Source organism: Clinocottus analis, unplaced genomic scaffold, assembly GCF_023055335.1.
Source record: "Clinocottus analis isolate CAN_PGR_092001 unplaced genomic scaffold, fCliAna1.0.p SCAF_1, whole genome shotgun sequence".
NCBI lineage: Eukaryota > Metazoa > Chordata > Actinopteri > Perciformes > Cottidae > Clinocottus > Clinocottus analis.
The window spans coordinates 17,196,877-17,220,406 of record NW_027175820.1 but is presented as its reverse complement, the minus strand read 5'-3'; the positions used below and the strand labels follow the sequence as shown (position 1 = coordinate 17,220,406).

General features: G+C 40.7%; 3 protein-coding genes across 3 annotated transcripts in view; 1 reads left to right on the top strand and 2 right to left on the bottom strand.

Annotated features, from left to right (window-relative positions):
* tln2a (talin 2a) overlaps nt 1–8,172 on the bottom strand; it is an 80,118-nt gene extending 71,946 nt beyond the window's left edge. Inside the window, exon 1 of the mRNA XM_068596216.1 lies at nt 8,058–8,172. The gene's annotated coding sequence lies outside the window, so the exon portion shown is untranslated. The remainder of the gene's footprint in view (nt 1–8,057) is intronic.
* Nucleotides 8,173–10,079: 1,907 nt separating this feature from the next.
* Nucleotides 10,080–12,475, bottom strand: ddx28 (DEAD (Asp-Glu-Ala-Asp) box polypeptide 28). Its single transcript, XM_068574451.1, has one exon. The coding sequence runs from the start codon at nt 12,301–12,303 to the stop codon at nt 10,594–10,596; it is 1,710 nt and encodes a 569-aa protein (XP_068430552.1). The 5' UTR covers nt 12,304–12,475; the 3' UTR covers nt 10,080–10,593.
* Nucleotides 12,476–16,585: 4,110 nt separating this feature from the next.
* nfatc3a (nuclear factor of activated T cells 3a) overlaps nt 16,586–23,530 on the top strand; it is a 56,801-nt gene continuing 49,856 nt past the window's right edge. Inside the window, exon 1 of the mRNA XM_068596169.1 lies at nt 16,586–17,156. Coding sequence (XP_068452270.1) covers nt 17,066–17,156 — 91 coding nt within the window. The 5' untranslated portion in view covers nt 16,586–17,065. The remainder of the gene's footprint in view (nt 17,157–23,530) is intronic.

Here is a 23,530-nt window from a genome sequence, read left to right as displayed (position 1 = left end):
CGCAATGACCGTTTGAGTCGACCTGCACACCGACGTTTACCGATATCTCCCTCCAGAAATTTACAGCCATCTACGTGTCCTTATACTCCGTCAGACGGGTTATATAAATGCTCATATTTGTGGACCTCTTTAGTCAAACGTTCTTCAACGATATCCATTGTTCGCGTTTCTGCTACGGCTTTTAAAAATACCGGTATAATGCTATGAAACCGGAAATGCGAGACTCAGAAAGGATGTGGTTAGCAGACCAATCACAGTCTTGTGGGCTGCGACCAGCTCCTGTAGCTTTGACGGAGGATAAAGGGTAAAACCCGAGGATAAAGCAGCCTTAAGACACATGCACCACAAAACTATATTACAAAAATATATATTTTAAGGAAATGTGTCTTGATGTCACACATCAAGAAAATTAAACTCACATTTTCTTGTCGTGGCACTGAAGTGAAAACCATTAGTAAGACGACTATGATCATTTCTGAATTGTGTCACAAGAGATATGATAAGTGAGGCTCATGCTGTCAGTTCAAAGTGTATGATAAACCTTTTTCAGCCGCTTATCGTCGTGCATCATATTCGTCAATATGCATTTTGCAGCCCAATGCAATGTTTGACAAAAGAAAGAACTTGATGTAAATCACTGCAAACAAAAAAAATAAAAGCCGAAAGTATTAAAAAAAAATGGTCTGAAGGGAAAAAAAGGGAGATCTTTACATAAGGACTCCATCTAACGCTAGCATAGTCATCAGCTCAGTTTAAAAAGGCAAAAATCAAATTGTGACCTTAAATTAGAAAATCCAATCATGATTTGGAGACTCGTGACACATTGCATCACTCATTTATTACTACTATTCAAAAGTAATTTTGAATAGTCAAATGGCGAAAAAAAACCTCTAAACTGTCGAAATAATTTCAGGGCGTGATTGTTTTTTTTATTGACTAAAGACAGTTTCATACAGCACACATTCTGCCAAATACCCTGAATTTCAACAATGTGTTATTCACACATAATCAGAATTATTTTTCCCTTTCTATTCTGCAACACTGGGACCATTCCAGTCCTTCAGTGCCTCCACCAGCAACGTGGCCTTATACAGCAGGGTCACTCTCCATGCAGTAGCTACCAAACGTTTGTAGCAAGAATGTATCCTTATGAGAAAACCAAGAATAGATGCCCTAAGCTGCAGGAGGTCTGAGGAGGAGCAAAAGGGTGGGATACATTTCCAGCACTCCCAGAGTGTTCAATTAGCTGTGCTCAACGACTCTCCGCTCTGCGACACGGTCACTTCCTGGAGAATTCCAGCGCAGGATTACTTTCCCAAACCACAGTTTCACAGAGGAAAATAGTTTGAGGACACAAATATGGAAGTTTTGTTAACAACACGCAAACATGTTGAGTGATGAGAACACCATTTGTTTCACCCAACTGCGGAGTGATCGTCAAAGCAGCTCATCTTTAAAATACAAGGATGGGGCCAAAGTTTTCATTGGCAGAATCATTAAAGCTGCATGCGCTCATTCTCATTCATTTCTTGTTCAAATGCCAAGCCTTGTTTTTTTTTCCCCCTCTCACAGTATCTACAGTACGGATAAGTTTACACTGCACACTCTTTGGCCAAACAGGCCACTTGCATGTTTAATGTTTTCTGACTCATCTGAAGACCTGGGAATGACACATCCAAACACGCTTCGAATAAGATACCAAAAATAACCACAACAAGTAGCATTTGTCATCAAGTAGTCCACTGAGTGAATCCAAAAGAAAGCAGGTAGAAAGAGTGTTACAGTGCTCATTTCCAAGCTGCAGACTATCTGAATCTTTAGGCAACTACTGCATCTCCTGGTTACGTTGGCAAGATCGAAGGCCCCCAAGCAGAAGGAGAAAAACGTTATTGCTCAAATGGGACATATTGATAAGGAAGTGAAATGTGAAAATGACAGGGTCTCGTGGAGTGAAATGGTGCACGTGGGTACTGGGCCGCACATTGTTTCGTACAGAGCAGCCGGTCTACACTCTGTTCGCAGTGCTTATGTACAGGGAGCAGCAGACACCTGATTAGGTTACATTTCTGCCCTGGTGACTAAGAGGCATGAGCCTTGAGGTGGCAACCATGGTAGCAGGGATTTCTGCCAGAGATGCACTCCAGTAATAGCTGAAGTGCTCAGCTGCAACCTGAAACACATTTCGGAGCAGATCCACTTTCAGCCAGGGGTCGAGACACTTTGGTTGAAAAGTCTTGAAATTACAAACGGGGGTTTTGACGAGAACATGGATTTGGCCAAACGACTTCATGTCCTGACTTCTCTTTGGAATTATGTAAACAATAAGCTCATACCACAACTAACCAAATCCACATTTTACAGTGCGCCCACAGGATAAGTTTCATCATGTCCAAATCTTTCATCAAAAAGAGAAAATTCACAGCACAAATGGTATTTTAGCAAAGTAGTATATTAGAATAATAATAATAATTAGTAATATCCTAAGTTATCACAGATCCCACAACGAACAGTTCTGGGAAGCTAATAAAGACACTTAGTTCAGGAATAGCTGGTGTACATTTCAAAAGGTCCAAACATAACCTGGAAGACTTCACTTCTTTTCACCACAAGGATTTTTCAAGATGCATCTCATATTAAATCTGGTATTATCTTCTGGAGCTTGACCATCTAACATATGGTACGAGAGACACAACTCTTAAGTCCTCTTAAAACACATAAGCATGATGTGTGTAGACTTGATCGAGACATTTTAGCGCAAACGGACAATCACTGCATTGAAAATAGAAGCTCTGATCCTTCAGGTGTTTGTAGCAAAATGGTGAGTTCTTAACTCCTAAGTCACCAAACACCAAAGTTAACTTTGTTTAATGCTAAATTGTCCACCAAAGTCAATCCATTAGAAAAATGTAACATAATGCGGTCATGAAAGTGGCCACGCTCTTCCACTGAGGCGAAGGTTCAAATTAACAACTCCATTTGAAATGCCTACTAAGTGGTGGGCAGCATGAGTTTTTATCCCTCATCACTATGACAACCAAACTGGTTCCTGCTGCTCCAGACTGCTCAGCAGGACCAACATTTTGTGTTTTTAAACCAGATTGGGGGTCCAGTGACTTACGTCACAGCACACTCTGAACCACATATGCAGAATGCTTTAGGGCACGGGTTGCTCAGGCAGATTGCTCCTCCTGAAATGCGCTCCATGTTTAATTATAGACCAGAAAATAAAGGAAAAAACAGCCAACATGTCCTATCATTGAGTCATAGAGTGCATTTAAACCAATCAATCAGCAAAGGCAGAAAGTTATTGGTGTTACCGGCAGTCAACCACTGTAATGGCTTATATTTGTGCTGCAATGCACGTTGTTGGATGGTGCAGGCTTATACCACAACTTAGTGGGAGGTGGGAAAAATTAGGGAGATGATAGACTGTGCCAAAAAAAGACAGCCTTGGCTGCATCCATCCAACAATGACCAGCCTTCAGAAGATACACTTCACAACATTACCATTAAAACAAGACATTGGTTGCGAGCTTTACTATGGACAGAATCTCAGAAATGTCTACAATATTTTCACACCAATGCACTGATCTCGCGATTGACAGTCATATACGTTTGCAATCCTTGTCTCATTTGTTGCATTAGATTTAAATTTTGACCTTTAGTAAAAAATAAAGTTTGGCTTAAAGCTGTGTTTGTTGAATGTTTTGCCAACCACCTGCCTTTTCTTCCTTACAACCCTATCTTCCAATACTAGTTTGGGGCCAGGACAAAAAGGAGCTTGGAAAGTGATTGAACGCTTGTTCTGTCTGAAACTAAAAAAGCAATGTGAATATGGCAGGGTCAAGCACAGTGGACCTCTTTCTCACAGGAAGCCCTGTTTGGTATCTTGTGGTTTGACTGTTTAAGGTTACGCATGCCTTGGCTTGGTCACAACGAAGTGTGAAATTCTGTGATATTGTTAACTTGAACTAGAGCAGACATTCCTACGCCTCCATTCAGACCTTTTTACCCCCCACCCCTCCCCCCACACCCCTACTTCCCACCAGACACACACACACCCTGCAGAACGCCTCGCATTAAGCTCATCCCTTCAACATAGCAGTCTCAGAATGTGTGTTAGCTACGATTTGTAAGACATTAAACTATGCAAACTGCAGTTAGTTAGAAATACTGCCACTCTACAATAAAATGAAACTTTAAAGTTATACTGCTTGAAAAAGGTGCCGGATCTGGGATTGGGAGCAATTTGATGGTCTCTCAACACATCATCAGCGAGCCCACGGGTCATAGTCAACGGCGATAACAGCGCTGTTTATCTGCGGGGGGGGATCCGGAGGGTGGGGAAACTACCCATCGTCTGAGAGCACCGGCACATCGGCCGTGAGCTAACCGGTGGGGCACGCCAACGTGCACATAGAGGAAGAGCGACTTCTTTCTCTGCTCAGAAGAACATTACTCCAATATATCTTTACATCTGAAACGGTAGTTCATTGCTGTACATATGTACAGCTCCTTTGAGATTTCAGTCCGAGTTGATTTGGCAACAACCGTGGTTACCGTAGTAACAGCAATTGGCGTTTAATACTACAGCAGCTACTCTGTCACAAAAAAACACAGAAGAGCAACTGCGTTTATTCTGCAACCAAACAAACTCATATTGGAAGTATGTGTGGCTAGGCAAATTAAAATCAGAGCATGTATGGGGACTCCGCCGTCCACATTGAAAATTACCGCATACCAAAATAAATGTATTTACAGAATGTAAATCATCAGATGTCAGACACTAAATCAGGCCAGCCTGGCTAAACCTGTTCACTACAGTCTCATGATTAAAGAAAACTTCAATCTCCAACTTAAAATCAAGCACAACCCAGTCTGACAAACTGCAGTTGAGGTCACGCTTGCATGAGGTCATCATTCAGCCTTTTAAACACTTACACTGCCAATACATTTACAATACCTGACAAACATGCAGCCTAAATGTTCTATGATCCCATCTCGGATTGTTTTTCTCTCATTGCATATAACCATTATCAGTCAAATAAACTAACCTATGGCAATTACATTTGCTCTTTGCTTGCCAATTTGGCAGCTGATGCCTTGCAAGAAACCTGACAACTACTTCCAAACACTTGTTTCAGAGATCCGTAAAAAAAAGAAAAAAAAAGGAATGAGTTCCAGCTGACTAACTGGGAGCTGCACTGAGAAACTAGCAAAGCAAGCACTGATTCTTCACCCGTTTACTGCTGTATTCACAGCACATAATGTTTCAGAACAACTGTAGTACAACCTTCCACCTGCAAGAAGAAAAGCCCTGTCACAGTTTTTGCATTAAAAAGGCACACAGATCACAAGCTTAGCATGTATTTTCTCTTCCACCAGCCCTCACAGACTTTTACAGATAATAAGTGCTTGCTGACTGTACCCCACAGCTCTGACTGATTCCTTCTGTACGCAGCAGAGATACCTGGCTGAGCATGAGCAGCAAACGGTCGGCTCCCTCTTACGATTTAAGTGTCATTATGGGTTGCTTATTTCTTCCTCTCTGTGGTCACTGTTGACAGCAATGGCCTATTTTCATGCAGAACAAAGGGACAGATCAATAAATTTGCCATGTGCTGCTGATGAGTGACCCCTCCCCTGCCGGATGAGATCAGACTTGAAGATCTTTACAGCACATGGCCATCGAACATCGCTAAAGGCTGTAGACCAAGCGCCAGGACTTTTGAAATGAGTAAATTGTTTTATGAAAAAAATAATTAGTATCTTCATGTCAAAGGAGCCTTCAGTGGCAACAGGGACAGGAGTTGTAGGATTAGCTAGAACAGTAATTTACAGATTGATTTTAAGTCCTTCTGATCCTCAGTTGTTTTGAGCGTTGTGCAGACTTGGGTATCATTTGCTTAAGATTCAAAACGGACTCTCGTTTCATTCCATTCATTTCAGCACTAAATAACTGAACTGCCACTTAGTAAGGAGTGTAATTGTTGATCACTCTACTTCAAGAAGATTGGTTTCAAACTCATCAGCATAATGGACGACATAAACACATTCTACAAAAAAGGTCAGTGCAGTAGCTAATATAACGAAAAAGCTGTCGCTCGTGGCAGAGCCGCATACCAAGCGGCGGCAGCTGATAATCGTTAAGACTTGAAAATGACATTTCCTCAGAGATGAAACAGACACACAACTGATCGGTGGAGAAGAACAGGGGCCGGGCTCATTAGACGAGAGCTGCCATTTTGAAAGGACACATTTTAACATAGGGCAACTTGAGGGGATGGGATGACATTCTCATGCTGCTCCAATTTTCTTCACACCTTTATTAACTATAGATTTTTTGGAGAAAATCTATTTCGTAACTGCCAACTGCTCCCACAAAAAAATTTCGTCCCTACACCTAAACGGACCCCCAACACACAGACGGCCGTTAGACATACCTAGAGGATGTGTAACAGACCAGTCAGAGGCTGTCGTTCTCTCTCTCACACACACACACACACACAAGCCCATAAGGTCATGTGTCTTTTCTGACAAGCCAAGGTCTATGCAGCCAGAGGGGGAGTGGGGAGTGAGTGTGCACCCGATGGGAGGTTTCAGGGGACGATTTACTTTTGTCTATTAAACTGCCAAAGAAACTCACTTGCACATCAAACATCGGCGCAACATCTCTGGCTCCATCACCACCTCCCATCTCATATGACCTGTCACCTAACCGACTCACAGTCCCACACAGAGCGCTCACTGCCTTCCTGAAATTCAACACTTTGAGAATCGAGGTTATTGATCCTTAAGGTCAACAAACTTGGGACGTAAACAAGTGACCATTCAATTCAATTTCCTACAAATATGAGAATTACTGCAGTAATAGCAACAGATATAGCATGTGAATGGCAGGCTAGTCAGAGCCTTGTCCTTCTATGAAGGGGTGTGGCAGCAGAGCAGACACAGACAGCAGCCATACCCACAATGCATGCAATGCAACCTGGAGGGATAGCTGCTGCTGCAGAGAAGACATACATTATTCTACATGTCGTACTTTACATTTATTTTACCCCCCATGATGCTCTGCTCTCATAGTCACCTTGAAGGCAACCATATGCATGGGAAGTACAATTAAAAAAGCATGATGTAATTAGCGCGCACAGCCGATAACATGGGTTGCCCCGCACGGTGTGTATGATTTTAACGGTGCGGTGACGCGACGGCGCGTGGATTTTCCTTCCACAAGCCGGTTTCTTTAAAGCACAGCAGCCACGCGCTTTACACAGGTGGCCGCCCTTTAATGGGCGCGCGTCAGACACGGCATTCTTGACGACACACGGATTATTTAAAGACAAAAAGTTGGAAACAATTCCCTGTGGCATATTAAATGACAGACAGGGCAACGTAACATGGCGGAGGCCGGTGTGCGCCCCCTCACTCCGGGCAGTGCAACGTTGCCAGCGTGAACTCCGCGTGCCTCTCTGGCTCTGCACACCCACCACACGGACAGCCCTCCCGGTGTCCACACGCGGAATCCTGCGGCTTCAAAAGCAACGGCGTTGCCAACAAATTATATATATATATATATATATATATATATATATATATATATATATATATATATATCCTCCCCCCACCCGCCTGCAGCAGCAGCCCCCGTAGTCTGTAAAGTCGCCGAAACCCAAAGCAATGCCACTGTACAAGTCGACAATTAAAAGGCTCTACAAGTTTTGCCGATTCAAATGAGCAACGCAGCCTCAGAAACGCAACTTGGGCTTCAAAGTAGCGATCCATTCACACGCCGGAGGAGCCGAGACGTGAAGCGGTCACGGAGAGGCTCCCATCCGGCGGTCTGGGACTCACGCTGGGTTCGCGCGCGCACTCGCACACGCACACACACACACACACACACACACACACACACATACACGCGCACAAAAAGACACGCGCACAGCGTGCGGGGGTTTTAATACTAAAGCTTTGGTCGGAGGGGAGGTCAGACAGATCGCTACGGCTCCTGCGGGCGAGATGGGCAGCAGAATAAGCCGATTAGAGGCTTGTAAACCTACCTTCAGATCCACGACTGGGGCATTTCAAGCAAGCCAGACCCGAGAAGATGCACGTTGGCCGACAGTCCCGCTCCTCGGCAGCACAATTCTCTTTGCGTTCAGGGAAATTTCCAAGTGGCTGGACAGTATGCGAGCAGCGGCAGCGGCACTATGTGTGTGCGTGTGTGTGTGTGTGTGTGTGTGTGTAAACGAGGGAGGGGGGATAATCCTTCGGTGGGGCAAAGAGGAAATGCGTCATTATTAATGGACCGATCGATTTGTAGTCCGCCTATACGCCCCCATTGTCCAGACGACAAATAGGGGAATTAAGAGATATTTATTTATATAAAAATGATATAGGCTATATGTATATATATATGCAGGATGATGTTAAGCCTAATTACATCACATGTACATGTTTTTATTTTGTAGTAGGCTAATTGGACTTTTTAGATTTTAATTATTATTGGCTATAGTTCCAGAGTTGTTGTGATAATAAGTAAATTCCCTTAAATATTGGTCTGAAGCTAAAAGGAAGAAAGAAAGGAGAAATCCCCGTGAAAGGCATCCAAACATCACCACCTGCTCAAATATAGGGCTTCTCATTGTTTGTTTTACTGTAGTCTGAGTGGTGAGAATCAGTGACCTCAAACCAGCCAGCTTTATGCTTCTCACTCGCTATGTCCAACAACCATGATCCCATTATCGAAGAGTATCTTTAGGAATACTTCTGCAAATTAGTATTTAACACAAACAAAAGTGTGGGACTGATCAAAGACATTCTGTGATGTTTTAGTGCATATACAAATTATCTGATTGGAATAAAGGCTAGTTTGATTTACTTACAAGTCTGAGTCCTTAGTTGCATATTGGGCCACGGTTTGCTGCTTATTTAGTTTTGATGTAACAAAGTTGTGCTCATATAGGTACAATACACATACTTTAATAAGCTGCTGCAAAATTTTCTTTGTTTTGTCTTAAACTTGTGAAATGTGTTAAATCATGAGTAAATTGGGTGAAGTGGCCCTTTAAGACTAAGCGCTGAAATTATTTCAGCCATAAAATACTTAATGCTGGGCCTAGCAACTCCCTGGAAGGAGGACATTTGATAGAGATTATTTTCTTTAGCAGGGGTCGGTTCAGGTGAAGCAGGACAAAAATATAAACTGAGGGATAGGAGGCATTTGCTCCACATGCTATAAATGGATACTGGGTCCTTGTTGTGAGGGTACAGTTGGCTGAAATGTGAACCTAAGGTGGAGCAAAGCTTAAATTGTTGACCCGGGTCCGTGCAGGACAATCTCAGCCAGATTCCAGACATTCTGATGGAAGCCCCTTGTTACTGTCGGAGCCATTAACACGTCTGTCCTTCTGTCTGCTTCTATAATCTATACTTCCAGAAACACTCCATCAACAGGTATGCAATGCGACTGAGTGACAAACAGCACTTTCAAGTAAGGACAAGGCAGAAACATCAACTTGAAAGTCTTTGCCATCCGTCAATTCATGCAAGAACTACAACAAAAGTTGTCCAAAACACCTACCAAAACCATGGAATCATGTTCATAGAATTAGTTATTACCTTTGAAATAACGATTTTCATGTTGACACCTTAGCGGTTTCCTTTCAATAAGCATGCATAGGCAAGAAAGAGGGGGAAAAAATATTTTAAGCAGACCTCCCACTCTTGCAGAGATGTCAGGTTTTGGCCTGTGTTCAACTTGACTAGAGAGTATTGCTGTAACTTGAGGTGTTTCTGGACTAAAAACATGAAAAGTAACATCAATTGCAATGAGCACAATAATCATATAAATGTTTTGACCTCTGAACTTTGCAGTTAATTTACATGAACCGAAATCAGTCAAATGTCTCTATCTAGTGGCTAAACGCAGGCAGCACACAAAATAAATACGACTTGAAATTGTGGTAAGAGTGGATCTCCAAGAAATTCAGGATTTTCCTGCATAACAATATCAATATTTTTATTGACTTTTTTTTTTTTTACAAGTTTTAGACACATCAGACCAAATATGATGTATTTTTGCATGCTTTGTTGCAATGTTGGGGACATATTTCAATACCATTCTGTGTATGACACTTGATTAAATGTGGTGAAGAAGCAAACTGGTTTTATTTGAAAATGTTTACAGCAATGTTCACAGTATTCACATTACTTTGTTACACCGTTTCACTGATAACTACATCTTACTCAACCAGGTCAATATAGTTTTTCAGTATTTCGGAGAAAATCAAGTTCTTGTGACAAAGAAAATGGCAGCGCTTTTAAAGTATTAGAATTAATAGCTTACACAAGAACCAAGCAGTCTCAGGGCGTCAGCTTGGGAAAACAAGAATTTTTTTTGCTTTAATCTCCTTTTCAAATGATCCCTAATGGGAACGTTTGAATGACTGCAAAGAAGAAAAACAGCCCAGTATAATTCAGTTTAATAAATCTGGCTCACCATTTCTGCTGACAATGTTTGGTACATTGAGTTTGTCATCCCAACGCAACAAACATGTCACCACCAATTTAAAAAAACAACAACACTTTGACCTTCTACTCCCCTAATTCTACTACTACTTCTTTGGCTTTTGGCTCACGTATATCACATTCCATCCCTGGCAAACTAGTTCTCCTACGTGCAGCAATCTCTATCTTCTGCACAAGCTCTACATCCCACGGATGAGTGACAAAGCTGAGCACCTCCCCGTCCTCCACACCTCCCGCCCTCCCCACTCTCCCTGCCCTGTGGATGTAGTCGGTGTGGGATTCTGGGGAGTCGTAGTTGACAACCAGGCCCACTCTGGATGTGTCCAGGCCACGCGACGCAATGTCTGTGCAGACCAACACATTTGCTTGGCCGGGCTTCTGAAACGATTGGAAGATTCCGGTGCGCACAGCAGCGGGCATCTCCCCTTGCAGACGTACATGAGGCACTCCCATCTCGTCCAGCGAGTACCCCAGCCAGTTGACAGTGGCAGACTTGTTGCAGAACACCAGAGCAGCAGCCCCTTCTTTTTTCTGTTGGAGCCGTTTCAGGGCTTGATGGAGCTCCAGGACCTTGTCAGCTCCCTTAATCTTCATGAACGTCTGTTTGACATGTGGCATGAGGAAATGCAGCATCTTGCTCTTGATAACCACCATGCTGCCAAGGTCAGTCACTTGGCTGAGCACTTCCCCGACACCCCCAGGGAAGGTGGCCCCCACCACCAGCAGCTGGGCCTTATGGCCGGGGCCTTGTGTTTCCTGGGGATCCCTGGCAATGTTTGTGTGGCGCAGGATGCTCTCCAGCATGTCAGAAAAGCTGGGGTCAAACATGGTGTCCGCCTCATCTACCACAAAGAATCTCAGTTCGCTCAAGTCCACACAGCGTCTCTGCAGGGCCTTGGCCAAAGCACCTGGTGTGGCCACTAAAACATCTGGATGATCCCTCTTAAAGACCATTTTGATGTGTCCCACACCTCGTCCCCCACCCACAGTACTTGTCATCAAGCCTAATGGTGCACACAAAGTCCTGGACACAGCTGCCACTTGCTCAGCTAGCTCTCTGGAAGGCACGAGAACGACAGCACGGATCTTGTTTGTGCTCCCAGTGTATACATCTAATTCATTATCAGCCTGCAGTCTGTGAAGTATAGGCAGGAGGTAACTCAGCGTTTTTCCACTACCTGTCTCCGCAGCACAGAGGATGTTGTAACCTTTCATGACCTTTGGGATAGTCTGCAGCTGTACAGTGGTGGGATGGGTAATGTTGGTATTGCTCAAAGCTTCCACCAGCCCCTTGCAGATGCGGAGGTTATTAAAAGTCACAGATGCTTTCTGTTGAACACCATCGTTATGATTTTCAGCAACAAAAGGTTCAACAGTCTTGATGTTGTTGATGGTGAAATAGTCACCGAATGACTTGTTATGCTTCCATCCCTTCGAGCAAAGAATGAGCGGCTCGAACTTTCCAATAGTGTATGCTGCAGATTGGTTCAGATCCGGGTTCTTGCCCTGGATCAGGAGTTTGCCAGCTTTGATGGTGTTGATTTTATATTGGCCTCGAGTCTGTTTTACGTTTTCAACGCGCCTCTGCATGTAGCGCGGAATACGAATAACTGTCACCTCTGGCGTGGCTGCTGTACGACAAGAACGAGTCTGACTAACAGAACAATTATCACGACAGAAAGCCGAAACGTTCAAAAACTCACGACAGTAAATTCCACTTGAGCTGAGAGCTCGCGACCTAGCCGAAGCCAAATAGCCGACCTTCACAGCGAGCATTTTGTTGTTTAGCTCGATGGTGAGCAACCAGAAGTCAGTCAACGAGAATAGATACGCAAATAAACGACTAAAGGATGAAGACGAAACCAGTTTAGTTAACTGGGAATCTCAAAAGTCACTTTACATGTTCAAAAACCATGTAGCATCCTGTTCAATTTGACAGCGGAGTCGCCATGCTTCCTTGGCGAACGTTGATGATGTCAAGACGGCGGGGAGTGATGACGTAAAACGCAACGTCGCAGTTTTCATGACAATTAAAAAAGCCGTATAATTAATTAATGATATTATAAATGTAAAAACAATTTTAATTTTCGAAAGCTTTTTTGTTTAATAATAATCATATATACCTAATATTACTGATGAGTTCTCTATGTAAAATAATTCAGATACATTCAGATTTTCTACCATTCAAAATTTCGTAAAAGTAAGTAATTTTAAATTGTAAACCTCTTACTTCTAATACTTCAAAAGCTTTAACATAAAGCATGGTTTGATGCAGCGGCTCCCAAACTTGTTCTGTCAGGCCTCACTATGATGATATAGCAGTGTAGTTACACTGTGCGTCCTCTAGGGGGCGTGCCCTGCCAGTTAGAGAACCAATGGTGAAACGTGTGCTTTATGTCTCTAAATATGTGTATACCCTATCTTTGAAAATGTTTGTGCAAATCAACGTACATAGTAGTTACTTATTCAGACATAATATACTTATTACAATATGTTTAATAAACTGCAGTTTTCTTGTAAAAAAAAAAGAAAAAAGATTGAACTTCAAAATCAAATCCATTCACATATTGTTGTCTCTCCTTTACTTATTTAATTGAACAATGTGTAAACGAGGCCCTGTCACTCTTCAGTTGCCTGCTGGATTCTATATAGAATTGGATCTAATTCTATATAACATTATATTTCAAGTTGAATCCAATTATATACAAAATTGAATGCATATATAATTCTATATAGAAGTGTATTCAATTATATATGGTTGAATCCAATTCTAGTAAATGATCATCATGTAGAGTTAAATATGAACACTGAATAGAGTAAAAAAATATTAATAATATAATTATTAACTCTGAGGCAAGAGTATATTTTACTCTATTTAGACTGGGACACAGTAAATTAACTGCGTAACCAGCACAGGAACCAGCTGTCTGCATCAGCACTGCTGTCACATGTAGCATTGATTGTACATCAGCTACCCTTTCCATGTGCTGAATGAATTGGCTCGCTGATTGATTTACTGCAGCTTTAGAACATCACACACTTCAGTAATAGAATATCTGTCACGTGTTGGACAAACCAATGCTGTAAAACCCCAAGTGCATTGGGTCTTCTTTTTTTAATGTCCAGGCTCTGGGCCTGTTATTGCTTGACTGGAGGTCTGACTCAATCGCATCAAGTCAATTCTCAGTTTTACAGACTGAACAAAAGAGGGCAGCATTAATCAACACGGAAGATTTTAAGTAACCTATAATATTTCTTTTTATTATTTACTATATTTCTTTGCATGGTTTCAAAAGAAATTGAACACATTGTTTCTCTAAGAATAATTATTCTACCAACTACTAATAATGTTTCACTAATCTAATTTGCTGCATTAACATAACATTACCATAGTATGTATACCATATACATATCAATTAAGACTTTACAGAAAATAAGATTTATATGTATTTTTGTAATTTTCAAATGTTGGAGAATAAAATATTTTTTTAAAAAAAAGTGTAATAGCCTCAGTGAGCCTTCAAATCCTGGATTTAAAGGAAGATTTACATGCAATTTGATATATGTTGACATTTAGTGAACATCACGTCTGATGCCAAGGTGCTGCCTTGCATTTCTGCAGTGTATGTAAACCCCAATCCTTGAAAGACTGACACCTCTCAAACAAGACCAGTGTGGGGGCTGACGCTGTTTTTTTCCTTCATAACTTTCTCTACAAGAACATAATATCACAAACCACATTTACAGCCTCCCACACAATGTGTTCTCTTTATCTTCTCCCTTCAAAGGTCATCTGCGAAGATAAGACACGCCAGTAACCTGAATTAGACTCGGGTGGGTCTGAGACATGTTTGCTGCACAGGAGAAAGTGCAGTCACATGTGACTGCGTGATAATATTATGAGGGTCCCTTTATTATTTAATTTGTTGAGGATATATTTGTGACAAATCTGAATAAAGAGAGTGAATTAAGATTTTTTTTTACATTCATTTGGATATGTGGCGCAATGGTTGAAAAAGATCAAGCTTTAATGAGATTACCATTTTTAAGATAATCCATTGTAAATTTGTTTTGCTTCTCTCATCTAATAAAAGTTCATCTCATAGCAGCCTCGGGGATAACAATTAGTCACCTCTTTCAAGAGTACAACTAAATACAGGCTGGAATTGGTTGGAACTTAGTGTGACATTACTTATTCATGCAATAATCATGTGTGACTACATGACAACTGTTGCTCGAAGTAGTTCTTCAAGATAATTAAGTTTCTTTTTATAGGTTTCCTAACAAGCGATATTATTGAATTGAGATAAACGCTTCTGAAGGTGGCAAAGAAGATGAAAAGGGTTAAACCTTATGCTTTTGCTTGGAAATAAAGACCACAGGAAATGTGATATTGATGCTTTCAAATGCATTTGTGAGCGGAGCGCCTTTCTACGCCCACATGCATCTAGCATTGGTATATGCTATGTGGCTGTAGAAAAATAAGAACCTGTTGTCTGCTGCGCATACAATGTTTATGGAGGATGGACTGATTCAAATCAAAATGTGCTCTTGCTGAACTTATTCGTTTTTTGATCAATTATCTGTGGTGCTTTCTCCCCGTGCACGTTCAGCTTAAAAAACATACAAAGCTCATTTGATATTTACACAAAGAATATATACACCAATTTGTTTCTTTTATCACAAGTTTATCATAAAAGCCCTAAAATATTAGTCTTATTTTCTCAATCTATAATATAATTAATAGTAGTGGTAAAACACATAATAAAAGCTTACAATGTTATGACTTTGCTTATCAGTGTTGCAATAACCTTTGGTGAAACCATAAAACTTGCAAGTGTGTGTGTGTGTGTGTGTGTGTGTGTGTGTGTGTATGCATGTGTGTGTGTGTGTGTGTGTGTTTGCGTGCATGTGTATGCGTGCATCAGGGAGGGGGCATCCAATACACATTTGAATACCCAACATATGCTTCAAATAATGCAAGTACATTTTTTTAAAGTCAAGAAATTTAGATAGAAAATAGAGTGTGCACATGAACTAATATCTCCAAGAGGGTGAAAGCAGATAATAATTGATTTGGTTATTATACAAATGTTTTCAAGCGAGAAAACCATCAAAGCAGCAACACATTAAAGCTTCAGAGTGCACCAGCCTCTTGCTGACCTAATAAAGATTGACCTGAGTAGATTGATGCTTTGGATAAGGCTGCCGATCTTTGACTTGCCATTTAGATTTGCTGTCGACATTTACTGTCAAATGGTTGGATCACAACATATTCAGCTCCTCACCATATTGCACTTTTGGCCGATATGTTAGTGTAGTGTACAGGAAATACTCAATCTCTGAACACAAACACATTTTCATTTCTAATGGCCATAATGTATGTGCTATTTAGGCTGCATCTTAACAAAAATAATCCAAAAGCTATATAAAAAATGTTTGTTCTTCCCTACTAACGGTATAGTTCTATTAACAAGACCACATTGTGCTGATTAGACATGAATGGGCCCCCTTGCTGACAGGTGGGAGGGATCTAAAGGTAGAAAGTGCATAATGCCCTTTTATTTACCAATCCTGGTTTGAATTTGAACAAAGAGGTAACGTTGAGGGCCAGGCGCAATCGTATGTAATCTATTAATGGGGGGTTGAAATAAAATGGATGGCCAATTAAATAGAGCAAAGTGTCTGTAAGACCGAGTTGTTGCAAGGTCAAAAGGTTCGCCATACGCAATATGAAACGTTAGTACACTTTGTTTTGCCAAAACAGCGTATTAACACAGTGATAAGACAAAGATATGAAAAAAAGAACGTATCTTTTTTTTTTGGTAAAATTGTTTCCTATGTAGCCTATTCTGTCCATTATTTTTGCTTCACCATGGACAACACCTTAAAAAAACAGTAAAGGCTATTTCAGGCCAGTACATTGTCTTTCATAAACTGCTTCTTAACTCCATAGCCAAGGAGCCGCGTGTGTGCGCGTGTGTTTGTGCGTGCCCGTGTTGTGTTGTGTCTGCTGACGTCACCGCTGGAACAGCCTTGTCACGCGGGGTTAGTAAAAGTTGGGATAGGAGCTCCGGAGAGAGAGCGATAGGGAAACCGACAGTAGGAGAGATAGAGAGAAAGAGGGGGACTGGACAAATAAACGGACGATTCATCCGCTTTATAGCGGACATTAAACACTGGCAGAGAAAGCGCTTCTTTGTTGTTTACACGTTGGGCTGACAGACAGAAACAGAGAGCGAAGAGGAGACAGAGGGGGCAGACGACTTTCTCTGAAGTTGAAGCCAGAATTTCACCAGTCAACTGCCAGAGGAAGAGGATATATAACGACTTGTATTTTTTGTGTCAAACCAAGGAAGGGGAAAAGACACGAGTACGTGCATGGCCAAAACATCGTATGAGTTCAAAAAAAATAACTACAGTTGAAGTTCGGCGTCGTGGCAGTCGGTAAATGTTGTGACATTTTTAGGAGAGCATACGTTGCTCCAGCAGTCGACGGTTGAGTCGCGGGGTAAAAAAGCCCGAGCTGTCAAACCCGATGACGACTGCAAACTGCCCCGGGAACGAGGAGCTGGACTTCCGACTGATCTTTGGAGAGGACGGGCAGCAGCAGCCGCTAGGCCCTGCAGGTCAGTGGGTTTTCCCCCGTGAATTGGTAGTAAAACTTGCGACACTAAGTAACGCTGAAGTTACTCACCTAACCGAGCTATTATTACTGCTGGCTTAATTTAGCGCGGCAGCTTGAGACTGCAATCCCAATACTGTGTGTGCGTGCGTGCTCTTCCTCTAAAAAAAAAAAGAGGAACCGACCCTAATACGAGTTGTTTTTTTTTGGTTGGAGAAACGGAGATATTCAAATATCACGCTTTCTTTTCGTGGTGAAGCTGCCGTCCACAAAACCAGCTGTCATTAGCTTGGCATGCTAGCAGGTGAGCACAAGTGCAGTTATTGGCATAATGATAATTAATAACTATGAACTCAATTAAAACTTGTAAAAGCCTCCTGCGATGTTGGCGACAGAAAGGTTGTCGACTGTAAACGTGGACGCCGTGTGTCCGTGTGGCCGGACAGTAGGTTTGACACGTAAGTGTGGCATGGTGGAAGGAAGAAGAGCCACTTCAATGTCACTGATGCACGCTTCTTAAAGTATCACATGCTGATATTGGCAAAACCTTTGTTCACTCGTTGTTCACAAAACAAGCAGGACAGACGTTGTTGTGACTTTTTAAATAACCTTGTCAACGTCGTCTTTCGTGTAGATATTTGTAGGTTAATTTATAATAACATGGATTAATTTGGCACAGTTGTTTATGTTGATACAATTACATTTGTGTATTCTTATTTTTATGGGTACCACCTTAAAAATACATCCCAACACCAACACAAGACCTTAAAGGTACACCACTTAAGGAGTGTGCATGCAATGGAGGTGTGATGGCGCTGAATTGTACATTGGCAAGTTTCCTATTAGGTGCAGTTAGCATTGATGATACCCTGACTGGTGTGGTATCTGGGATTAAAATGTTTTGACATTGGCTATCAAGTCTTTTAACTCTAAAAACTACAACGACCCTTGAAATTGTATAATCAGTTTGCCATTGAAATGATGCGCTATTCACTCTGACTGTTAAACGTCAAGTGTTAGGGACACATACAAAATAAGGATATGTTAAAATCATCACGTAATTGTAATTGTGCTTAAAACCTTAAGTAGTGAGACACTTTAACTTAAAACACTTTGAATTAGTGATTTAATCTGTTGTAAACAATCATTTCTCACCCTCAGGATATGTTATCCTTAAAGTGATTCAAGTTCAAAAAACCCGTCGTACATTGCTGTGATTCAAAGTGTGTCAAACTATTTCACAATGCCAAAAACTTAAAACAGCCTTTGTCCTGGTGGATCTGTGATCTCAGACCGTGCTAAATGTGATGCCTTGGGTTTGAATCAAGAGGAAGTTCTTGGCCACATGACACTGCCCTCTCTCTCCTTCAGGCTAAATTATCAGACTAAGATGACAACGCCTAACAAAAAGGACAAAACACAAAGAAAAGATGGTGTTTTTTCTTTTGGCTTTCTCGGAAACCAATGTCACAGTAGAGAAAAAGAGCATGGCACAGATTAAGCAATGCCTGGATTTATTAAGTATTAAAGACACACAATCCTAATTGTATTATTATATTGATAGAAAGAAAGTAAGCATTATGTTCTTGACAATTCTTTTGACAATTTTCATATTTATACCTGCTTGTTCAATCACTTCACAAGATCATACACTTTGAGTGAAATATTAAATCCATGCTAATCATTTTTATATTTGAGAGGATTTTGTTCACCAAATCTTTATGATCAATCAGTTTGTTAAACAGGTCTTAACAAATAAAAACATGAATTCACGTCATAACTAGTTCTTCACAAATAGTCTTATTGGACGATACTTATCGGAATGGAATCATATCGTGATGAAATCATATTGGGATATCATGATACACAAATATGTTATTTGAGTTGATAATAACAAGTGCATACTAACTCAAATTTCTCAAAACATTTTATTATTTATTATTACTTAATTTAATTAATATTAATATTTTGTTTAGTACATTAAATGTGTTAAGTTTTTAATTCACACAAGACATACAAAACCATGTGGTACCTTTATATTGACTATTGAGTTATTGAATTATCAGAAGGTTTATCATGTATAAGTTATTTGATCACTAAACAATCCTACAACATCTAGAGTTTCTCCTGTGAATGACAGAAGCTGCTGCTTTTTCACATTTGGATTGTTTATTCATTTAAAATGTGATACTAGGTGTAAAAGAGTCTTTTAGATGTAAATTACCCAAAGGCAGGGTGATATATCTGATGTAACAAAGGTTATGAGCTGATTGAAATCCACTAATTCATTGATTAAGTTGTATCTGTGTTTGTATTTGATTATATGCTCAATTCAGCTTCTTCATTGCTTTCTGCCTTTGGGCCATGCCCATTGGAACAAATGAAGTCTCCAGTTATGTCCTTTTTATGAAACTCTGGGAAAAGTAATGACTGCATGAAGGTTTTGGACATTTTTCCTTCGATTAAAGAGAAATTTGATTTGGAGATGGGACAAGGGGAAAAACTGCAGTTGGAATAAGTGTTGGAATATAAGCACCACTGTGCAAGTGGTTTTAATCTGGTCCGGATCGTAAGAATTGGCCCAAGAGGGGGGCACCTGTCCAAATTAATTACAGGAGTGTAGTACAGGATCACACAGCCAGAGTAACAGTGAGTTGCACACTCATGAGTTGGTCTCCTCCTCTGGAGACAAGAATCAAGTCAGGGCTTGTTTTTTGTAGCAACCTGGACATCTACGGTGAATATCTAACCGGGTTTCACTCCACTGAGATTCTTATTATTGAAAGCTGCTTGAACTGTGCTGTGATATTGTGAAAAGGAAATGGAACAAAACATCACATCAGTGGCACATTTCTATATCTCCCTTTAGAAGAAAGCTACAACACTTTCCTAAACAGGGCTGTTATGGTAGCTGGTTGCTAATGTTTACCACAAAACTGTTCTATATCTTTGTTTAAGATATTGTATTATTTAATGGACCTGAGCCAAGTAGTGGAGGTTAACTTCCGACACTTTTTCACTCAGCCCAGTCTTTCAGTGTTTCAACTTCTGTGAACGTGATTAAAACTTAGTGCTATAGTGGTGGTACAGTGTAAAGCCTGGTTTATGCTTCTGCGCCAGGTCAACGGTGTAGCTTGGAGTACACCTCCCAAAAATCCTAACTACACGTCGCGTTGACGCTGACCGCAAGCGCTGTGATTGGTCCGCTTAGAACGTGATTTCCGGCAGTTGCTTTTTTTTTAGTGGTCGTACTGACCACCTCCGCAAACGTCTTCTCTGACGCCTGCGCGTCAACATTTGCAATAAAAGCATTTGCTCTTCAATATTGATGAGCTCCGACTCTATAACCCCTGAAACCACACGGCCACACAGCCACACCCCCCTGGCGGGATGGTGGTGAATTGCAGAGCAAGGCGGTCCCTCGACACAGAACTTCGAATGCTCAACGACGGCGTCACGTCGATGGCGTAGGTACGGCGTCGACGTGACGCAGAAGCATAAACTAGGCTTTAAAATGCCCTGCCTCTCCGTCTGTCTTTTTTAGTACTTTTCTTCTCTGTTTCTTTGAGTGTCTGTGTTTTCATTTTCTTGCTTTCTCTGAGTGTTTTCTTGTTGCTCAGGGAACAGACATCTCTTTGAGGTGAACTATTCCACTGTTCTATTCAGAGGCATTGAGGGAGCTTACTGTAAGGGTTTTCCCCTGATTATGTATAGTGCCAGCTGAATAGAAGAACAAGTCCCTCAGTGAATCAGTGTAACTAGAAAATGAGATTGGATCTTAATATTCATTGAGATACATCTTAAAGCTAACTTTAATCAAAGTGATTATTAAAAGAATCTTCTACTTTTCCTTTGTCAGAGAAATTACCTAAAACATATTCATTTAGGGTTACACTTAACAGATGCATCTTTATTGTTTGCATGTATGGTGGTATATTATATATAGGTTGTATATGCTGCATATATGTTAGCCAATAAGTAAGAGGAATTTTCAGTACCGAAATGCCAAAGATACAAATGCAACATTATAGAAATATTGTTGCAGGACTATAAGATGTCCAGCTCAGTACATATCTTCTCACTATATTATATATTGACAATCAAAATTACAGGGTTCTCAAAATATTTCTTTATGTTATATGTTTGTGTAAAAAAAGAATCGTCGGCTAATATATTTCCATTGTGATTTAAAATTCTCAAATATCAATATAGCTGTTGATGGCATGAATTGGTTCAGCTCTAGTTTGCTGTTCTTTACATTGTGTGATATAAAAACGGGTGAATTGTTAATGATGGCAGCTCATCGTTGTGTGGTTAGCTGAGTCACTAACACTGAATGTTATTTTCCACATTTTGCAAGGTAGATAAAGATAGTTCACATGTTACCCAATTTTCTATTTTTAAAGTGAGAGAATTGATGGTGCTGTCTTCTTCTGAGCAACTTCTCATTGTCGTGGGAACATGTAACAAGTAAAGTGAACTGATTGTTATCAATTTTAACCAATGTGCAGTGCTTTTTGTCTTTTGGCCACAAACAGCTGAAGAACAAGTTCCTTCAACTCACGTGTATTGAAACATCAAGTAGTGACTCCTGAAAGCTCAGAAATGATCCAGACTTACCAGGAACTCTGGTTTCTCTGCAGTCCTTTTGTTGAACTTCTACTGAAGTTTTAACATGTTCAACTTTTTTTTATTTCAACTTCTTTGTATGTATTCTCACATGCTGCTGGACAAATCATTTAATTCAGTGGTCAACAAATAACAACAAAGACTAAAGTTAATTGTCATGTTGTATCCGCCTTGCTTTCAAACTTGCAGCAAACTGCGTAATACATTGATAGAAGTTTACCCACATCCTCTCAAAACCACGCAACTAAACTCCTGTTTCCAGGCTAATTAAAATTCTTGCTCAAGCTTCAGCTAAACTCTCTTTATCTGATGATTTTCTTATGAGTGCCCGCTAGGCACTGTGCATGTGTTACTCGCAACCAAGATGAGAAGGAGCGAGGCGGCTCAAGTTTCAAATTTAGTTTATTTATAGAGAACATTTAAAAACAACAAATGTTGGCCAAAGTGCAGTCTTCGAACAACAGTCTTCAGACAAAAAACTATGTTTAATATTTTTTACCACTAGTCCAATTGAGCTGTTGTGTAAGTTATGTCTTTCCATTGACGTAGTTTGGCCTGTTTTTACCACAAAATAAGCAACTTTATAATGTTAGTCTGGGCCATGAGAAATTGCTCTGGTCACATTTGACTATTTTCTAACAATTTATAAATGAATGAAATACACTTGTCAACCCACCCTTTTAAGAAACTTAATTAGAAACTCTTAATGAACAAAAGATAAAGGTACACTTCTGGACAGACTACTACTACTCGGCTATTTAACAGTTAAATCAAATTACATGTGCTAAAAAATGTTCACTCTGAAAATCATCAACATACTGTGTTATGGTTCCATTTTGTTTTAATAACATGTCAATATTGCTTGTTCTCTTGTTTCAGTCATTTGTTGCAGTACCTTTTTCATGGATCGTTGAGCTCAGTGCTGTTTTCTTCTTTGAATTTGTCATTTTTGGCAGTTAAAAAAAACAACTTGTAGGCAGCCTTCCAGAGATTAACCCTGTTTTAAGAAGTATGTAAGTAATGTTCTTCGTAGCTTTATGGACAACAGTCATCAGACCTCTTCGATTTGTAGCTTACAGCTAACTATTATTGTGAAACAAACACCAGGGAAAGTGGCCATATTGGAGACGCGCGTGTGTGATGGTTTTGCTTGCTACGGACAGTGACCTCCTACTTGCTTTCATATTGTATTGGACGAGGTAAGCTTGGTTGTGCATAGTAATTATAGAACATATATCCCCTTCAATGTTGTTTTATTCTAGTTCATGTACAAAAATAAAACAATCAATTTCACAATATGTTTGGCTTATCCATTATTAAAGTGCTCCATTTATGTTTGATCTGTGAGTGGTAGAAATAAGTCATGGGGAGTGAAGATTCTGCAGGTGGCTAAAGCAGTGGCCTCATTGGGCGTTAGAGGTGGTATGAGGTAGGGGGTAGAAGTGCCCTTTATGGGTGGCAGAGTTGTAGATCCAGAGTGAAGGTGTCTGGCTTTCTGCCCAGACATGCCATGTGGGGTTCAGATGGCAGGGTGGAATGAAAGGAGAGGGGGCACACCGCTCTCTATCTGCTGGTAAGGGGAAGATGAACCACTTTTATTGTCGAGACCGATACAGATATTGACTTTTTTAGTCTTTGCTTTCTGTTATTTTTGTTATTTTTCGGTTGCCACCATACCAGCACAGAACATTGTGGACCCACCAGGACGACTGAGGCTTCTTACTTTTTTGACTGCTTCCTCAGGATGTG